The sequence below is a fragment of the Micromys minutus genome (assembly GCF_963924665.1).
Source record: "Micromys minutus genome assembly, chromosome: 16".
Classification (NCBI taxonomy): Eukaryota; Metazoa; Chordata; class Mammalia; order Rodentia; family Muridae; genus Micromys; species Micromys minutus.
The window spans coordinates 32,717,765-32,737,501 of record NC_137985.1 but is presented as its reverse complement, the minus strand read 5'-3'; the positions used below and the strand labels follow the sequence as shown (position 1 = coordinate 32,737,501).

Here is a 19,737-nt window from a genome sequence, read left to right as displayed (position 1 = left end):
TGGCATTGTATATATTTATCATAAATACTAAGACAAGAAATGGGAAGATTGTAGATTTATGTTAAGGCAATTCATGATTAGACAGGGAGGGGAGATGGGGAAAGGGAGAAAAACAGAAGAGGAGGGGCCGAGGAGAAGGAGGAGAGGAAGGAACAGGAACAGAAAGACTGTTAAAAGCAAGTGAGAAGGGATCTCCTAGGAGGGGAATAGAGAGTGTAGTAGTAAATCTGCCCAAAATAGACCTCAGCTTGTTTTCCTAATTACTGAGTTGTGTTTTCATTGAATGGGTTTATTTAGGTTGAAGAGGAAAATCCAGCATTGGCGATTGGGTTGAAAAGGATACCACAACAGAAGACTTATGTATAAAACCTATGACTCATTAAGCATATTTCTTGCATATCTTCTCACATCTCATTTGATCTCTGCACCACAATGTTTATAAGCCCACTTTGTAACTAACCAACATTCCTCTTATATATACATACATAAACAGATTATGGATATTGAACATAAAAACCAAACAACACCATGGTGTTTGCCTTAAATTAATTAATATACATAGTTGTGCATTTATTTTGCAAATGTGTGAGTGTGTGTGTGTGTGTGTGTGTGTGTGTAAGAGAGAGAGAGAGAGAGAGAGAGAGAGAGAGAGAGGGAGACAGAGAGACAGAGAGACAGAGAGACAGAGAGACAGAGACAATAAAAGTATAAGAAAGGATATTAGTTTTGGAGACTATGGAAGAGCTTGGAGTAAAAAAAAGAATCTGATAGGATGATGCAGTTGGGTTCTATTGTATTTTCTTAAAATTGTTTACAGCTTTTACTTATCTATTTGCTTAATTGTGGTTATATATGCATATAGATAGAGATAGAGATAGATAATAGAAATCTAGATAGAGATAGATAATATAGATGATATAGATATAGATATAGATGATATTGATGTCGATGTAGATGTAGATGTAGATATAGATGTAGATGTAGATGTAAATATAGATATAGATATAGATAGATATAGATATAGACATATCAACATAATATAATTAAAATCAAACTCTCTGTCCATATAATGTATCTTCTTTGCATGAGTTCATGGCTGGCCACTGATGTTTTATAACCAGTGTTTCTTAGAAGAAAAAGAATATTTGCTATACTGCCAGAATTCTTCAATTTTCTTCAGCTCTCATTCTGGGGTTGAGGTCTTTGGAAATGTCCCTCTTGCTTGTGATATCTATGTTTAGTAATAGCATCCATGATGTTTCTTGTAGCAGAAAATTTACTGACTTGCTAAAACATGCTAAATTATTCAGACACAAAATTTAATGAGTCTGGAGAAAGACCATAGGCAATTTACTAACAAGAGAAAAAAAGAAAGGAAAAACCATAAACTCAAGAGCTCCCTTCTGACTAATTGGGGAGGCACGAGACTATCTGTCTATCTACACAGGGGTGCAGGTTCTCTAGAGTGATGGGAAAGGATGATTATAATTGTGCGTCCCTCAGGAAATAAGGATCAAGATCCAAGTTACAATAGAATTTCCTCATCAACTTCTCCTATCTAAATGCTCTCACCAGAGGAAAAGCCTAGACAATCTCCTTGTTCTGCTTACAAGCACACACACCCCACAGTAAAAGGCCCCTTTTCTCGTTGTCTAGGAAAGATTCAAAGCCTTAATCACAAATAATGTTCTACAATTTAGAAATTTGTTCAGAAAAATTAAGTCTTGTGCATATATTCCTTGAATTCAAGAATGAGTCTTTAAATCTGAAATATTGATCCAGACAATATGGATAAATGGGAAAGTAAGAGACCTCATATGTTTTGCTGAAAACATTCTTTTGTGAATTAGAGGTACACTAACAGCTTTCTCAGTCTCTATCTCACTCTCTTTCCTCCTCACTTTCTCACTTCTTTTTTTTCTTTTTAGTAAATATTTGCTTCTTATTTTAATTTTTTGAAAATGTATATTTTTTATTTCACAGAATGTGATTATAAGTTTGTTTCCCCCAAAACCACTGGTGTCCTTCCAACATACTAATCTAAACTATTTCTTAACGTATGAAGGAATTGGTGGAATGTATTTCCTTTTCTGTGCAAAATGGGACTCAAGTGAAACATTCTTTAAAAGGGAGCCTACACTGGGAACAAAGCATTTTAAGAGGTTTTTCTTCCAACTGGAGTTGCAACATCTCTGATGAAGTTCTCTTATGAGGGCAGAAGTGAAGTCTTCTACATTCATCATTTTGTTATATGGGGCAGGAGACATTGTTTCTCTGATCCACTCTTTCTCTTTAGTTTTATATTAGTGATACTGTTTTCATTCATACTGCAGAAAAAGGGAATCTGCTCTAGCCAACAGCACTGTATCTTCCATGTATCTGCTTCCAATTTTTATTGTTGTGAATAGGTTCTATTGAAGGAAGACAGGAGGTGGGAAAAGAGAATCTGTTTTAGTGCATTCTTCTCCTTTATTTTGTAATATATTTCTTATAAATAACACTAAAATTTTAACAATTTGATATGGAATTTAAGATTATTTGAACATATGCCAGCTGATTCTGTATATATAGTCATGCCTATAAGAAATATTGACAATGTACACTTCACAGAGAAGAAGGATCCAGGACTGTGTGTTGATTATCCTCTAACATAGTTCTATTTTCTGTGTCCACAGATTCTCTTAAAGAAGAATGGATTTGGTAAATGTCTCTTTTGTGACTGAATTTATTCTGGTAGGATTAACAGAGAAGCCTTATCTACAAGTACCCCTGTTCTTTGTGTTTCTAGCAATGTATCTGGTCACTGTAATAGGAAATTTGTTTTTGATAATTTTAACTGTGTTGAATTCTCACCTTCATACCCCTATGTACTTTTTTCTTTTTAACTTGTCCTTTGTAGACCTCTGCTATTCTTCTGTGTTCACTCCAAAAATGCTGATGAACTTAATAACAAGAAAGAACACAATTTCTTACACGGAATGTATGACCCAACTTTATTTCTTTTGTTTTTTTGTTATTTCTGAGTGTTACGTGTTGACTTCAATGGCCTATGATCGCTATGTGGCCATCTGTAACCCACTGTTGTATAATCTTGTCATGTCCTCTAAATTATGTTTGAACCTAATGCTAGGTTCTTACTTTATTGCATTTTCTGAGTCTGTGGCTCACACTGTTTGCATAATGAGATTGTCCTTCTGTGATACCAACATAATCAACCATTACTTCTGTGATATTCCTCCTTTGCTCCAGCTTTCGTGCACGACCACATACACCAATAAGCTTGTAATTCTTGTTGCTTCAAGCATCAATATCATTATTCCTACTTCAACTATATTTGTTTCCTATGGTTTTATCCTCTCCAGCATCTTCCGCATCAGTTCTTCTGAAGGCAGGTCCAAAGCTTTCAGCACCTGCAGCTCACACATCATTGCTGTTTCTCTGTTCTTTGGCTCAGGTGCATTTATGTATTTCAAACCCTCCTCAGCTGGGTCATTGGATGAAGGAAAAATCTCTTCTGTCTTTTATACCAATGTGATTCCTATGGTAAATCCTCTACTTTATAGTTTGAGGAACAAAGACATTAAAGTTGCGCTGATGAGAACCCTGAGCAAGAGGAACCTTTGACTGTAAGCTGTTGTCTTTATGCCTGTTACTTTGTGTACAGATAATTTCTGCTTATGGACAATATTTCAGGAGAAGATTTTACTTATATTTTCTAGAAAATATTCTGCTAAATTCCAGTTTTCAACACTCAGACAATCCTATTTTAATTATATAGCCTAATCTGTTTTTATAACAGAAATAGAAAATTTGAATTTTCTAGGTTTGTGTTTATAATGTCCAGAGTTTACTATTTTCTTTCTGTGTAACTTCCACCATTTTATATTCTGTTTTTTGTTTAACAATAATGTGACTGAAGCACTTTACCTATTTCTCTCCCACTCATTGCAAACTCGTTATTCTTTTTTTCATCTGAATTTTTCTTCAAACTATCAAACACAATATGACTAGGATACCAGTTCTCAGGGATGTGGGTTTCAAATGTTAAATGTATGTGTTTGAGTGTATAATTTGAACATATCATTTGTGTCTTTTCTTACATCTTCCATTGTAAAGCAACATGTTAAATTCAACTGTCAAGGTGAGAGACATGGATTATTCAACATCAAGAACTTAAGGAAAAGTGGATAATTTTATAATTGTTGTAGATTTAAATCATGCTATTAATTCACATATCATTTCATTTTTATTGGTATTATTCAGTAAATATAACAGTTTGAACTTTATTGAATAGTTGAAACTTTAAAGACATCTGTCTAGGGTGGTAGAAATGATCACTTTATTTTGGATTGCTGATTTTTTTTCAACAGGGAGTTGAATTTATCTGACAAATTAAAATGGGATAATTTGAATTAAATAAGTGTCTAGTAATTGAGGAATGGAAGACAGAATGGGAGCAAACAAGAGTCATTAGACTAATAGACAAGAAGACAGATAGTAAATATATTAGACCTCATCCCTTCAAAGAGACACTAAAGAGATTCTTAAAATCATATTACTATGTAAATTTTACCCTCTTCTGTAGAACATTGCAAATATTTCCTTGCATTACTAATCTCACATTATCCTTCATGACCACAATGACCATACATGAGTAGTGATTTGAGTAATGAAGATTGTTTTAATGGGAAATGAAGACAGGCTACATATGTTTTGTTCAAGTAGCATGAGGACAGCCAGTCCAAGGAATTAATATTATATAATCATTGAGACTCTAGTTAGGAGGAAGGCTTTCAGACACCAAAGTGCAGAAAATCGATGCCTCTTTCTATGGCTTCTCTTAGTAGTGTGGTTGTGTATGCACACATGTGGCTGAGTGTACTCACACACACAGATAAACAGACACACACACCAAATATGCACACACATACACACACACACATTCACAAATATACATAAAGAAAGTACACAGGCCACATGTTCATACACACACAAATACACACACACACACACACACACACACACACACAGAGAGAGAGAGAGAGAGAGAGAGAGAGAGAGAGAGAGAGAGAGAGAGAGAAGAGAGAGAGAGAGAATTTTGTATAATCTTCTCTTTATAGCTGTCAGTGTGAGGTTTATATTTCTATGACTGGTTATTGAAAATTTGTGACAAGTTTTAACAGTAAATGATTAATTGATAAAATGTATTTTTCAATGTGATGAGTAAAGCATGCTCTAAATGAACAGTTGTAATTCTGAAAATAACATACAAAAAGGTAATCAAAATCTTAAGGCAAAATGAGAAAGTTATGTAAAATACAGTCCAAGGAAAGAGCTCATTTAACATTGGTTCTTGGCTAAATATTACATTGGTAAATATTTTGAGATTTCTATTCAAGATAAAACTGTAAATTCTAGACAAAGATATTGGGCAAAAGAAAACCCAACAGTTATTATATAATTAGCATAAGAATTAAGGACTTCTCATTATAAAGGCAATAAATCTGTGTCCAAAGTTCTAATGAATCAAACAAATCTTTCATAAAAATTAGAAACATTTCATAAACTATAAATATCAGCAGATACTCAATGTTCTACCCTAGCCCACACCTGTCAAAAAACCAGGTAGGCTGCCCTCTGATTTTATCCATGTTGGTGGCTTTAATATGCTTGGCACATAGAAAGCGGGACTAATAAGAGGTGTGGCCTTGTTGGAATAGTTGTGGCCTGATTGGAAGTAGTGCATAGGTAGACTTTGGAGGGATCCTGCACTCTAGTTCTGCCTATTGGGAAAGAGAGCCTTATGCTAGCAGCATATTGAAGATATTCTCTACTTCTGGCTGCCTTCAGATCAAGATATAGAACTCATAGTTCTTCGAGCACCATTTCTGCTTACACAAAGCCATGATTCATACCATGTTGATGACAGACTGAACCTTTGAAACTGTATGAGTTACCTTGTTCATGGTGTCTTTTAAAAGCAAAAAAACCCTAAGGCACCTATTCTATCTGTAATCTAAGACACTTTTTAGCAGTGACAGAGAATATCACCTGCAATGTTTTTATCTCCTCGTTCATTCCTCTAGTGATTTGCTCTGATCATGACAGCCCATGTTCCCTTCTTTAATCCTCCAATGTTGGTAAACATTCTACCTATGGATTTACTATTGAAGCAGGACATTAAAGTTGGTGACATTTTGCTAACATATTACCTGAAAATCTAAAAAAAAAAACAAAAATGAAGCAAATATTCAAACTCACACAAAATAAACCCAGAATTTACCACCTAGGCTTATAATGGCTTTAAAACATATGCCTAGATGACAACATAAAGAACACAATATCAGGTGTGGGGAGATAGTACTTGGGAAGACAACTGGAATAGGAGTGGCAATCTCTGGGATGGGATAGAAACTGAGGAAAATGGATTCTTCTAGGAATCTATAAGAATGTCCCTAGCTAAAACCTCTGGTGATGGGCAATACAGAGCCTGAATTGATGGTCTCCTATAACCAGGCAAGACTTCAGGTAGAAATTAGACAGCAAAAGGAAATCAAAGAGATATAAATTGGAAAGAAAGAAGTAAAAACAACACTGTTTGCAGATGACAAGAAAGTATGTGTAAGTGACCCCACAAATTCCACTAGAGAATTTCTACAGCTGATAAACAAGTTCAGAAAAGTAGCTGGATATGAAATTAGCTCAAACAAAACAGTAGCCTTCCTCTATGCAAAGGACAAACATGCAGAGAGAGAAATTAGGGAAAAGATACTCTTTGCAATAGTCACAAACAATATGAAATACCTTGCTGTGACTCTAACTAAGCAAGTGAAGGACCTGTATGACAAGAACTTCAAACCTCTAAAGAAGGAAATCGAGGAAGATCTCAGAAAATGGAAAGATCTCTCATGCCCATGGATTGGAAGGATCAACATTGTAAAAATGGCCATTTTACCAAAAGCAATCAACTGATTCAATGCAATCCCCATCAAAATTCCAACTTAATTCTTCATAGAGTTGGAAAGAGCAATGTGCAATTTCATCTGGAATGACAAAAGTCCTAGAATAGCAAAATCCATCCTCAACAACAAGAAAACATCTGCAGAAATGACCATCCTTGACCTCAAGCTATATTACAAGGCAATTGTGCTAAAACCTGCATGGTACTGGTACAGAGATAGGCACATGGATAAATGGAATAAAATAAAAGATCAAAAAATGAGCCCTCACATATATGGTCACTTTATTTTTGACAAAGGAGATGTAAACATTCAATGGAAAAAGGACAGATTTTTCAACAAATGGTATTTTTCCAACTGGCACTCAGCATGCAAAAGAATAAAAATAGACCCTTTCTTATCTCCTTGTACAAAGCTCAAGTGCAAGTGGATCAAAGATCTCCACATTAAACCAGGTATACTGAAACTATTAGAAGAGAAAGTAGGGAAAGCCTTAGAACACATAGGAACATGAGAAAATTTACTGAACAGAACACCAATGGCTCAAGCTCTAAGGTCAAAGATTAACAAATGGGGCTTAATGAGATTGCAAAGTTTCTGTAAGGCTAAGGACATTGTCAAGAAAACAAAACGGCAGCCAATAGATTGGAAAAGATCTTTACCAACCCCACATCAGATAGAGGCCTAATATCCAAGGTGTACAAAGAACTCAAAAAGCTAGACACCGGAGAATCAAACAACCCTATTAAAAATGGGCTACAGAGATAAGTATACTTTTATGCAAAATGCAGGTATTGTTCAATATGAGAAAATTAGTAAATGTTATCCACCTCATAAAGAAACTGAAAAGAAAAACAAACAAACATGATTATCACATTAGATGCAGAAGAGGCCTTTGACAGATTTCAGCAGCCATTAATTAAAATTTTCTGAAGAAAGTAGAAATACAAAGATTTACCTAAATTGAATAAAATAATAAATTTTACAGTAAACCTATAGACAAAAAAATTAAATGTGAAAAATACAAAATAATTCCACTAAAATCAGGAACAATACAAAGCTGTCTACTCTCTCCATGTCTACTCAGTATACTATTTGAAGCCTACCTAGAGCAATAAGACAATAGGAAAAGATAAAGGAGATAAAAATAAGGAAGGAATACACAATCTATTATTCTCTCTTTCTGTTTTTAATGGATATTCTCTGTATTTACATTTCAAATATTATCCCTTTTCCTCCCATTCCATCCTGCTCAACTTGCTTCCATATAAGGTGCTCTCTCTACCAACCACCCTCTCCTTGGCATTCCCTACACTGGAAAAACACACCTTCACTGGGTCAAAGACTTCTTATCCCATTGATGGTAAACAATGTTATCTTTTGCTACATATGCTACAGGAGTAATGGGTCTCTCCGTGTTTGCTCATTGTTTCGTGTTTTAGTCCCTGTGAGTTGTGGAGGGTTTGGTTGGTTCATAATTTTGTTCTTCCCATGAGGTTACAACTTTTTCAGCTCCTTCAGTCCTTTCTCTAGTGCTTTTATTTGGGTTCCCATGTGCAGTCTGATGGTTAGCTGCAAGCATCCTCAGCTGTTTCTGTATGACTCTGGCAGAGCCTCTGAAGAGGCACCCATATCTTCAGTAAACACTTCTTGACATTAGCAATATGACTTGGGGGTCGTGGAAGCATACAAGGTGGATCTCCAGGTGAGGCAGTCTCAGAGTAATATTTTCTTAAATCCCTGATCCTCTATTTGTCTCTGTATTACCTACCTTTTTTTTTTTTTTTTGTCTAACCTCCTTAGAACTGAGGCATCCACATCATTGCCTTCCTTCTTTTGGAGCTTCATGAGATGTGTGAATTTTTATGAGGTATTCAGTTATTCTTGGGGCTAGTGTCTGCTTATCAGTGAGTGCATATCATGTGTGTTCTTTTCTGACTGGATTACCTCAGTCAGGATGATTGCTTCTAGTTCCATCCATTTGCCAAGTAATTTCGTGAAGTCATTGTTTCTAATAGTTGAGTAGAACTTCATTGTGTAAATGTACCACAATTTCTGTATCCATTCTTCTGTAGAACATCTGTATGCTTTTAACCTTCTGATGATTATAAATAAGGCTGCTATGGACATGGTGAAGAATGTGTCCTTGTTATATGATAGAGTGTCATTTGGGTATATGCCCAGGAGTGTAATAGCTGGGTGTTTAGGTAGTATTACTTCCAATTTTCTGAGGAACAACCAGACTGATTTTCAGAGCAGTTGTACCAGCTTGAAATCCCACTAATAGAGGAGTAGTTCTTTTTCTCCACATCCTGACCTGCATCTGATGTCACCTGAGTTTTGATCTTAGCCATTTTGACTGGTGTAAAGTAAAATCTTGGGGATGTTTTGATTTGAATATTCCTGAAGACTAGGGATGTTGAACGTTTCTTTAGGTGCTTCTCGGCCATTCGGTATTCCTCAGCTAAGAATATTTTTTTAGCACTGTACCCAATTTTTAATAAAATTATTTGATTCTCTGGAGTCTAACTTATTGAGTTATTTGTGTATATTGAATATTAGTCTCCAGATGTAGAATTATAAAGATCCTTTCACCATCTGTAGGTTGCCTTTGTGTTCTCTTGACAATATTCTTAGCCTTACAGAAACTTTGCAATTTCATGAGGTCCCAGTTGTTGATTCTTGATCTTAAAGCATAAATAATTGTTATTCTGTTCAGAAACTTTCCCCTGTGTCTATTTGTTTTAAGCCATTCTCCACTTTCTTTTCTATTAGTTTAAATGTATTGGTTTTATATTTGCATTCTTCTGCATGCTTACTGACAGGCGAACTGAAACCTTTTGTTGAAGATGCTGTCTGTCTTCACTCAATGTTTTTCGCCCCTTCATCAAAGATCAAGTGACCATAGTTATGTGTGTGTGTGTGTGTGTGTGTGTGTGTGTGTGTGTGTGTGTGTGTATCTTCTATTCTATTCCATTGATCAACCTGCCTCTCTCTGCACCAATACCATGCAGTTTTTAATCATGGTTGATATGTAATATAGCTTGAGGTTAGGGATGTTGACTTTCTAAAAAGATCTTTTATTGTTGAGAATAGTTTTTGCTATCCTAGGTTTTTTGTTATTCCAAATGAATTCACAAATTGTTCTTTTTAACTCTATAAAAATTTAGTTGGAGTTTTGAAAGAAATTGCATTGAATCTGAAGTTTGCTTTCAGCAAGTTGGCCATTTTAACTATATTAATCCTGTCAATTCATGAGCATGGGAGATTTTTTTCCATCTTCTGAGATATTCATTTTTATTCTTTAGGGACTTGGAAGTTCTTGTCATACAGATTTTTCACTTTCTTGCTTATATTCTCACCAAGGTATAGTATACTATTTGTGACTATTTTGAAGCATATCATCTCCCTAATTTCTTTCTCAGCTGTTTATCCTTTGAGTAGAAGGATACTGAATTGTTTTAGTTAATTTTTATCCACAAGTTTGCTGTAGTTGTTTTTCAGGTTTAGGAGTTCTCTAGTGAAATTTTTGACGTCACATAAGTAAACTATCATATCATCTGCAAATAGTGATATTTTTACTTCTTCCTTTTTAATTTGTATCCATTTTCCTTTTTTGTTATTGTTGTTGTTTAATTGTTCTGGATAGTACTTCAAGTACTATATTGTATAAGTAGGGAGAGATTTGGCACCCTTGTCTAGTCCCTGATTTTAGTGGGATTGATTCAACTTTCTCTCCATTTAGTTTGTTGTTGGCTATTTGTTTGCCAAATATTTCTTTTACTGTGTTTAGGTATGGGCGTTGATTTTTTTTTAAATCTTTTTAAGACTTTTAACTTGAAGGAATGATGAATTTTTTCAAATGCTTTCTCAGCATCTAATGAGAGGATCATGTGGCTTATTTTTTCCTTTGAGTATGTTTACATAATGGATTATGTTGATAGATTTCCATATATTTAACTATCCCTGCATCCTTGGAATGAAGCCAACTTTATCATTGTAAATGATAGTTTTGATCTGCACTTGGATTCGATTTGCAAGAATTATTTGAGTTTTTTTGCATCCAAGTTAATGAGGGAAATTAGTCTAAAGTTCTCTTTCTTTTTAGGGTCCTTGTGTGGTTTAGGTATTAGCATAATTGTGTCTTCAAAGAAGTTGAATAGTGTTTCTGTTGCTATTTTGTGGAATAATTTTGAGAATATTGGTATTAGGATCTGTATGACATCTGTCCAGGATCTTCTAGCATTCATAGTCTCTGTTGAGAAGTCTGGTGTAATTCTGATTGTTTTGACTTTACGTTTCTGTTCATTTTTCCTTTACTGCTTTTAATATTCTTTCTTTGTTTTGAACATTTGATGTTTTAACTATGTTTTGGGAGGAATTTCTTTTCTGGTTCAATCTATTTGGAGTGCTATAGGCTTCTTGTATGTTCATGGCTATCTCTTTCTTTAGGAAAGTTTTCTTCTATGATTTTGTTGAAGATATTTACTGGGCCTTTTAGTTGGGAGTCTTCACCTTCTTCTACACCTATTATTCTTAGGTTTGGTTTTCTCATTGTATCACAGATTTCCTGGATGTTTTGGGTTAGGAGCTTATTGATTTTTGCATTTTCTCTGACTGAGGTGTCAATGTTTTCTATGGTATCTTCTGCTCCTTAGATTCTCTCTTTCATTTCTTATATTCTGTTGGTTATGTTGCCTCTATAACTCCTGCTCTTTTTCTTAGGTTTTCTATCTCCAGGGTTGTCTCCTTTTGTGATTTCTTTTTTGTTTCTGTTTTTGTTTTCTATTCATTAACTTGTTTGGTTGTATTTTCCTGTGGCTCTGTAAGTGATTTTTGTGTTTCCTCTTTAAGAGCTTCTACTTGTTTACATGTGTTCTCCTGGTTCTTCTATTATTCTTTAAGGAACTTAGTTATTCATGCACTTCTGAAGGACCTTCATATTCATTATGAAGCATGACTTTAAGTCTAAATCTTGTTGTCCTGGTGAGTTGATATATCCATTATTTATTGTGGTGGGAGAACTGGGTTCTGATATTGCCAGGTTGTCCTGGTTTCCATTTCTTATGTTCTTGTGCTAGTCACTTGCCATTTTGTTATATGTGATGCTAGGGGATCTTGTTGTCACTGCCTGGAGCTTATCTCGCCTGTGATTCTGTGGGCCCATGGGCTAAGGAGGGAGATTGCTCCTGGGTGTTCAGCTTTCTGTGGGTAGGCTGTAAATTCCACTGGCAGTGAACTGGCTCTGACTCTGGGCATAGATGAGTGCTGGGATAGTCTGCAGCATAGAACTACCTGCAACCCAAGAGTTCCAGGAGATAGTCTTTCCCCAGATAGTCAGTGGGGAAAAAGTGAGGACTAGCTCTCCGCTCAGAAGGGAGAGCCTCCTGAGGCTCTTCTGGGTGCTCAGCAATCTGCAGGCTGGCCATGAGTCCTAATGAAGGGTGTTGGACTCTGGCTCTGGGCTGGAATACCCTTTACTTTTTCCCTTTGCTCTTTTTCATATTTTGTTTTTGTTTCTATCTTTTTCTCCAGCACTTAGGAGGCAGAAGCAGATAAATTTCTGTTAGTTCAAGTTGGGTCGACATAGCAAGTTCCAAGACAGTCAGGACTACATAGAGAGAGCCTATCTTCAAAGAACCAATTAATTAATTAAAGAAAAGAAAGCCAGCATCTTAGATATGTGAATCCAGCATAGTAGACTAACTTTAAAAACCTCACTTTGTATATTTACATCCCAGTCATTGCAACCACAATCTGCCGCCTACACAGTTTCTCATCCCACTTTTCCTCCCCATTGCTTTCAAGAGCCCCTCTCACAGAAGGCTGCCCCCTTTTCTAGGGTCTCATGTCTCTTCCAGATTAGGGGACTCCAACTGAGTCCAGAAAAGGCTATGTATGTGCCAGGACCTCTGTTGTAAATCTGCTTGGTGGTTCTGTGCACTCCCTGGGGTCCTGGTTAGTTGAGACTGCTGGTCTTCCTATTGGGGTCACTTGCCCCTTTACCTCCTTTAATCCTTTCGCTACTTCAGTCATAGAGGTCTAAGGCTTCATTCCAATAGTTGGGTGTAGGTATCTGCACCTCTCTTGGTCAGTTGCTAATAAAACCTTTTAGAAGAATGTATGCTGGGCTCCTGTTTTCACTCTCTTCTTTTTTTTTTTTTTTTTTTTTTTTTTTTTTTTTTTTTTTGTCCCTGCAGTTCTTTTATACAGGAATAGTTCTGGGTCACAAATTTTGGCTGTGGGTTAGTAAACCTGACCCTCCAGTTGAGGCACTTTTGATCTACTAGGGGTAGTCTCTCTGAGTTCCCTCTTCCAAGTGTTGGACCTTTTAGCTAAGGTTACCCTCATTGAGACCTGAGAATCTCTCACCTCCTGGACCTCTGAGACTTTCTAGAAAATCACACACACACACACACACACACACACACACACACACACACACACACCTAACTGAGGCTTAATATTTCTATTCATTCTCCTGGCCTTCTGGGCTTCTCTTCTGTTCCCACTCCAACAGATCCTATTTTCCTGTTTATGTTCCTTTCCCCACTTTTACCCAGGTTCCTGCCTTCCTCTGTCTCCCATGCTGATTATTTTCTTTCACCTTTAAAGTAGAATTGAAGCACCCTTTCTTGGGATTTTGTTTGTTATGCTTCTATGGGTTGACTACAAATTGGTACAACCAAATTGTAAGTCAATCTGGTGGTTTCTCAGAAAATTGAAAATAGATCCACCTGAAAACCTAGCTGTACATCTCCTGGGCATATCCTCTAAAGATCTCTCACCATACCACAAAGACACATGGTCTATTATGTCCATAGCAGCCTAATTTGTTATAGCCAGAAGCTAGAAACAACACAAGTGTATCAAAATAAAAGAATGGCTACAGAAAATGTGGTTTATTTACACAATGCATACTATTCTGCCAAAGGACAAAATGAACTTTTCAGGCTAATGAATGGAACAAAAAAATCATCCTGATTGAAGTAACCTAGACCCAGAAGGAAATGCTGGGTATGTTCTCACTGATAAGTGGATATTAGACACAAAGTACAGAATGCCAAGCATCATTTTTTGAAGGTGACATGATAGTATAAATAAATAACCCTCAAAATTTTACCAGAAAACTCCTACAGCTGTTAAGCACTTTCAGCAAAGTAGCTGTATACAAAATTAACTTACTAGTCTTTCTATTTAAAAATAACAAAAAAAATTAGAAAGAAAACTGGAAAATAGTACTCTTTACAAAAGCCATAAATAATATAAAATAACTTAGAGGTGATTCTAAACAAGCAAGTAAAATACTTCTATAATTAAAAAATGTTAAGTCTTTGAACAAATAATTTGAGATCCCATGTGCTCATGGACAGGTTCTATCAGCATAGTAAATATGGCAATTCTACCAAAATCAATCTTAGGAGAATTCATAAATAAAGTCACAATAAAAATTCACTGCTATCCCCATCAAAACTCCAACACTGTTTTTTACATACCTTCAAAGAATAAAACTCAACTTCATATAAAAAAATAAAACACTTAGGAAAGCTACAGAGCTATGGTTAAATAAAAAATAAATAAATAAATAATAACCAAACAAAAAAACTGCATGGTACTGGCATAAAAACAGATGCATTGATTAATAAAGTTAAATTGAAGATCCAGAAATAAAACCACATATCTATAAACATCTGATTTTTTACAAAGAATCCAAAACCATACAGTGGGAAAATAAAAGTGTCAACACATAGTGTTGGTTTAACTAGATATCAGCATATATTGGAATGTAAATTGCTCCATATTAATCACCCTGAAGAAAACCTCAACATAAAATCAGATACACTGAACCAAATATAAAAGAAAACTAACTTTGACTCATTCTCAGAAAAGACAATTTCCTGAAGAAAATACAGATCAGACAGGCACTAAGAACTGAAATCAATAAGGGACCTCCTGAAACTAAGTAACTTCTGTAAGGCAAAGGACAAAACAACAGCCCAGAGAATGGGAACGAATTTTCACCAATCCTACATCTGACATAATGCTAATATGCAAAATATGTAAAGAACTCAAGGAACTAAATGTTGACAAAAAAATCCAAGTAAAAATGTGGTAGAACCCTAAACATAATTCTCAAAACACCATCTTAACTATGTTCATAGCATCTCTATTCATAATAGCTGGATAAAAGAAGTAAGGAACCCAGTAATCCTCCAAACATGTGGTACATTTACACAATGAAGTATTACTTAGCAACAATACATATATATATATATATATATATATATATATATATATATATATATATATATATATATATAATTTGCAGGCAAATGGATAGAAGTAGCAAACATCATCTTGAGTGTGGTAAGAAGTAACAGAAAACAAATATAGTTTTTAGGCAATTAGAGTAAAGTCAAAGATAATCAAGCTACAATCCACAGACCCATAGATGTTAGGTAAAGAGAAGAATTGTAATAATTAACCATGTATCATTTAAGAAGAGAAAACAGAATAGGTTTTGTGAATGAATTGGAAGTGGGTGTGAACAGGAGCTGGAGGGATTAGGTTGGTGGGGGAGGGATAGAAAGAGAGAGTACATGGGCATAAACAGCTGGATTTTGAGACATTCAAGGAGCAGTGAGAAAACTTAGTAATATGGAAACTTCCTAGAATCTACAAGGATAACCACAGTATAGACTTCTAGTAATAGAGACTTTAGGGTCTGAACTGCCCATCAGTTTTTAGCCTGGAAGAGATTCCAGTGGAGGTGGGACTGGATTATAATAATTCTGTTTGTTGGCAGAGGATGTTCCCTGGAGATCTCTAAACAATTCAGGCTGATACAAGGATACAAGGTAGCTCTCTGAAAACTGAGAGTGGGGCCCCATTGCTGTAGACAACATCTATACTGGTCATTGAACATAGAGAGGTTTAGCCAGTGCAAACATGGAGGTTTTACTCCTACATTCTAGTCTCTTTGGCACAACAGGTATTGTGTAGGTTATAAAAAGATAAGCCTTGTTGTGGACAGCAACTCTGTCACAAACCCCTCAAACCTCTTATTCGTGTTGCATTCCTTTCCCAAGGTACTCATCCTAATTTTGTGTTGCTATGCCAGCAATGCTGCATAGCAAGAATGTTGCCTGGTTTTCACTACCAGATGCAGTGTGACCAGTTTCCTGGAAGACCAGGAAGCAAGAACCTCATGATTAATTCTCAAACTACTCACTGATAATAAGTATATAATTGTGGCTCAGTCCCTGTGTTAACAGAAGATTATTTACTTCATGATCCATCACCTTGCTGAATTAAAAATGATCTTTTTTCATTCTCCCTGGAGGATGTTCAATCCCTCAAGAAAAGGAAACCATGAGTAAAACATTATGCCCCTGAGGAAATGATGACATATTAAGTCCCAAGTTGTAGATGTATCTTCCTATTACACATAGAAACTATTCCCTAGAGAATTTTGATTTATCAGCTACTCTGCTTATAAGGCAGTGCGTGAGAACATTAATAGCACATTGAAACTCTGACTTAACAAAGGTAAATATGAAGATAACTTTTTTCTGCAGGTAGAGATGACTATAACATATGATAGCATATGATTTTTAGATTAGCTACAATAACTGAATATATTAGAAATATATCCAGGATGGAACTGTTCTTCCAGAACCATATAAGTAGGTAAACAATGAGGGAACACCACTTTTTTAGTTAATAATCAGGAAGTTCTGAATTCAATTCACATTACTGACTTGCTTTGGGACTGAAATCCAAAGACATAAGATATATCAGTCACTATTTTCTATATTGTATAAAACTGACACTCAAGTGAAACTGATATAAGAATCTGCTCAAAGTGGGACTTGGAGACTGTTCCCAAAGTGAAACATTGGCACTGTTCAAAGACATTCTGTACTTTAGAGTAGATAGAAGCTTTAAGGTATAGACTTCTTCTTGAAAAAATCTTCACTAGTCTCCATTCTTGAATAATTTCTACCACATTGGAGTAAATGAAACCTTCAAAAATTATTCCTTATGTTTTAGAACAATATATTGATCTCATTTTCATAAAATCTAACCTGCGTAAGAAACCGTCACACATTGTCAATTTATAAACCTGGAATCCCATCAAAAATGCAATACTCAAGAGAAGGAAAGCTAATGATTGAAAGAATTGTACCTTGGCTCTCCTTTCTTGTCTTTGGATAATCTGTTTTCACAGAAAAGCATTGAGAGACATCTGTGGAACTGGTGTAATATTCTTACTTGTTGATAATTTACACAAAGTTACAGTAACTGTGACATAATATTCAAGATCTCTGCAAATCCAATCCAGACTAAATCCTAGCATAAGAGTAAATTAAGGAGCTCCACCCTTACTAAGAACTATTGGAAATTGTAATCTGCTAGTAGGAAAGTCAGACTTCATTATGAGTGTAGCTTCTGGTAAGCCAACGACCCTCCAGCCTGAAGGACACACTTCCAATAATATATTAGCAACACAAAATTGCATGATTAAGAATGAAAATAATATGAAGTAGTATAGGCAGAAAGAGAAGGTAAATATGATCAATATTTATGAAAGAGGTATGAAATAATAGTATGTGCGTATGAGAAAGAGAGAGAGACAGAGAGAGGGGGTGAGACTGAGAGAAAGAGACAGAGACAGAGAGACAGAGACAGAGGCAGAGGCAGAGACAGACAGAGAAAGTAAAAGTAATTTAGATGAGAGAAATATTACAGTTAAACAAAAAATTATGTTGGTGATATTCTAAATGTTTGAAAGACTGTTGTAAGAATGAATATTTAACATGATTTCTCTTGGCCTGTGCTCACAGGTTCCATTAAAGAATGGGTTCTGGAAATGGCTCTTCAGTGACTGAGTTCATTCTGGTGGGATTAACCAAGGATCCTGATCTCCAGTGTCCTCTTTTCATTCTGTTTCTAGTAATGTATGTTGTCACTGTGTTGGGTAATCTGAGTTTAATTACATTAATTGGTATGAATTCTCACCTTCATACCCCAATGTACTTTTTCCTCTTTAACTTGTCCTTTGTTGACCTCTGGTACTCTTCTGTCTTTACACCAAAAATGTTGATGAGCTTTATATCAGAGAAGAATATTATTTCCTATAGAGGATGCATGACACAGCTTTTCTTTTTCAGTTTTTTCTGCATTTCTGAGTGTTATGTGCTCACTGTAATGGCCTATGATCGCTATGTGGCCATATGTAATCCACTAATGTACAGTGTTGTCATGTCTCCTAAATTATGTTTGAACCTCGTGCTTGGTTCATATATGATGGCATTTTCGGGAGCCATGGCTCACACAGGATGTATGCTGAGACTGACCTTCTGTGATGTAAACACCATCAATCACTACTTTTGTGACATCCCCCCTTTGCTTCAGCTCTCCTGCACCAGCACCTATGTCAATGAGCTGGAGGTTTATGTTGTTATAGGCATCAACATCCTTGTGCCCAGCATCACCATCTTTATCTCTTATGGTTTCATCCTCTCAAGTATTTTTCATATCAGCTCCAAGGAGGGAAGGTCTAAAGCCTTTAGCACATGCAGTTCTCACATAATTGCAGTTTCTCTATTCTTTGGATCAGGTGCATTTATGTACCTCAAACCATCTTCTGCTGAGTCAATGAATGAAAGTAAAATCTCCTCTGTCTTTTATACCAATACAGTTCCTCTGCTGAATCCCTTAATCTACAGCTTAAGGAACAAAGATGTTAAAATTGCCTTGATAAAAACCCTGAGAAAGAGAAAGTTTTGATCTGAGTATCTTTTCTCATGTAGTTATTGGGCTTGGAAAGTCAGTTTTATTAGATTCATTTGTGTGGCCATTACCATATTTTGTTTGTTTGTTTGTTTGGATGGGGGAAAGAAATTTGAATCTTACTTCAATAATTTATTTCTGTTTTTATAGTTAGTGACTTTTATTCCTTACCATTGTCATAAATAATTTATCTTTTTCACTTGTATATTAAGAACCCTAGTAGAGAAATTTAGGTATTCTAAAGTATGATTATTTTCATAAATTTTTCCTGTGATGAAAAAATAATATTTGACAAAATGTCACTTAATGTATCAAGTATTTATAGGGACACAACTGAACCAGCTTAGGGGGAAAAAAAGATTGTTTTACAGATGTTTCTTCCTTCATTTATTGGAAGATAGTTTCTTCTCAAAGCCAACATGGAAAGTTTTATAGAAACTTCAAGTTGTCCTCTCATGTATTCTAGTAATACAAATGAATTATCTTTCAGCAAACAGCTATATTAATATGTATAGTCCTTTTTTCCCAGGACTCTTAGGCAGGAATTGGAATAAGAAACATAGGGAATGGTTGACTAACATAAAATATTTAAGCTTATAAACAAGTATGTAGAGAATAATATCATTCATAGAATAAGATGCTTCACTATTATTATATTAAGAAAAGAACTATTGTTAAGATACTAAATCTAAGGTTATCAAAGTACAATTTAAGAATTGTAAAGATAACATAAATATCTTGTTATTGTTTAACATTTCTGAACATCATTACATTTTTTAAAACATTTTGAAATTTAGCATAAAAAATCCTTGCTCTATTATGATCGTCTTTTGACATTACTAAACCATTGGATTACACTTTAGAAAGTTCATGTATTTATCTATTAGAAATCCATATTTATCTTGATATTTCCTTAACAATTAATTTTACATATATTAGATATAAATAGGTATATAAGTATTGGAAATTATTGTTTGATGTT

At 35.2% G+C, this 19,737-nt stretch overlaps 2 protein-coding genes across 2 annotated transcripts in view; both read left to right on the top strand.

Moving 5' to 3' along the window:
* LOC308431190 (olfactory receptor 8G50-like) overlaps positions 1-18,752 on the top strand; it is a gene marked incomplete at both ends in the record, with an annotated part of 46,320 nt that extends 27,568 nt beyond the window's left edge. Inside the window, one exon of the mRNA XM_080930556.1 lies at positions 17,819-18,752. Coding sequence (XP_080786682.1) covers positions 17,819-18,752 — 934 coding nt within the window. The remainder of the gene's footprint in view (positions 1-17,818) is intronic.
* On the top strand, positions 2,692-3,624 carry LOC308431117 (olfactory receptor 8B3-like; the record flags this gene model as incomplete). Its single annotated transcript, XM_080930481.1, has 1 exon — positions 2,692-3,624. The coding sequence occupies one exon, from the start codon at positions 2,692-2,694 to the stop codon at positions 3,622-3,624; it is 933 nt and encodes a 310-aa protein (XP_080786607.1).
* Positions 18,753-19,737: the final 985 nt, after the last annotated feature.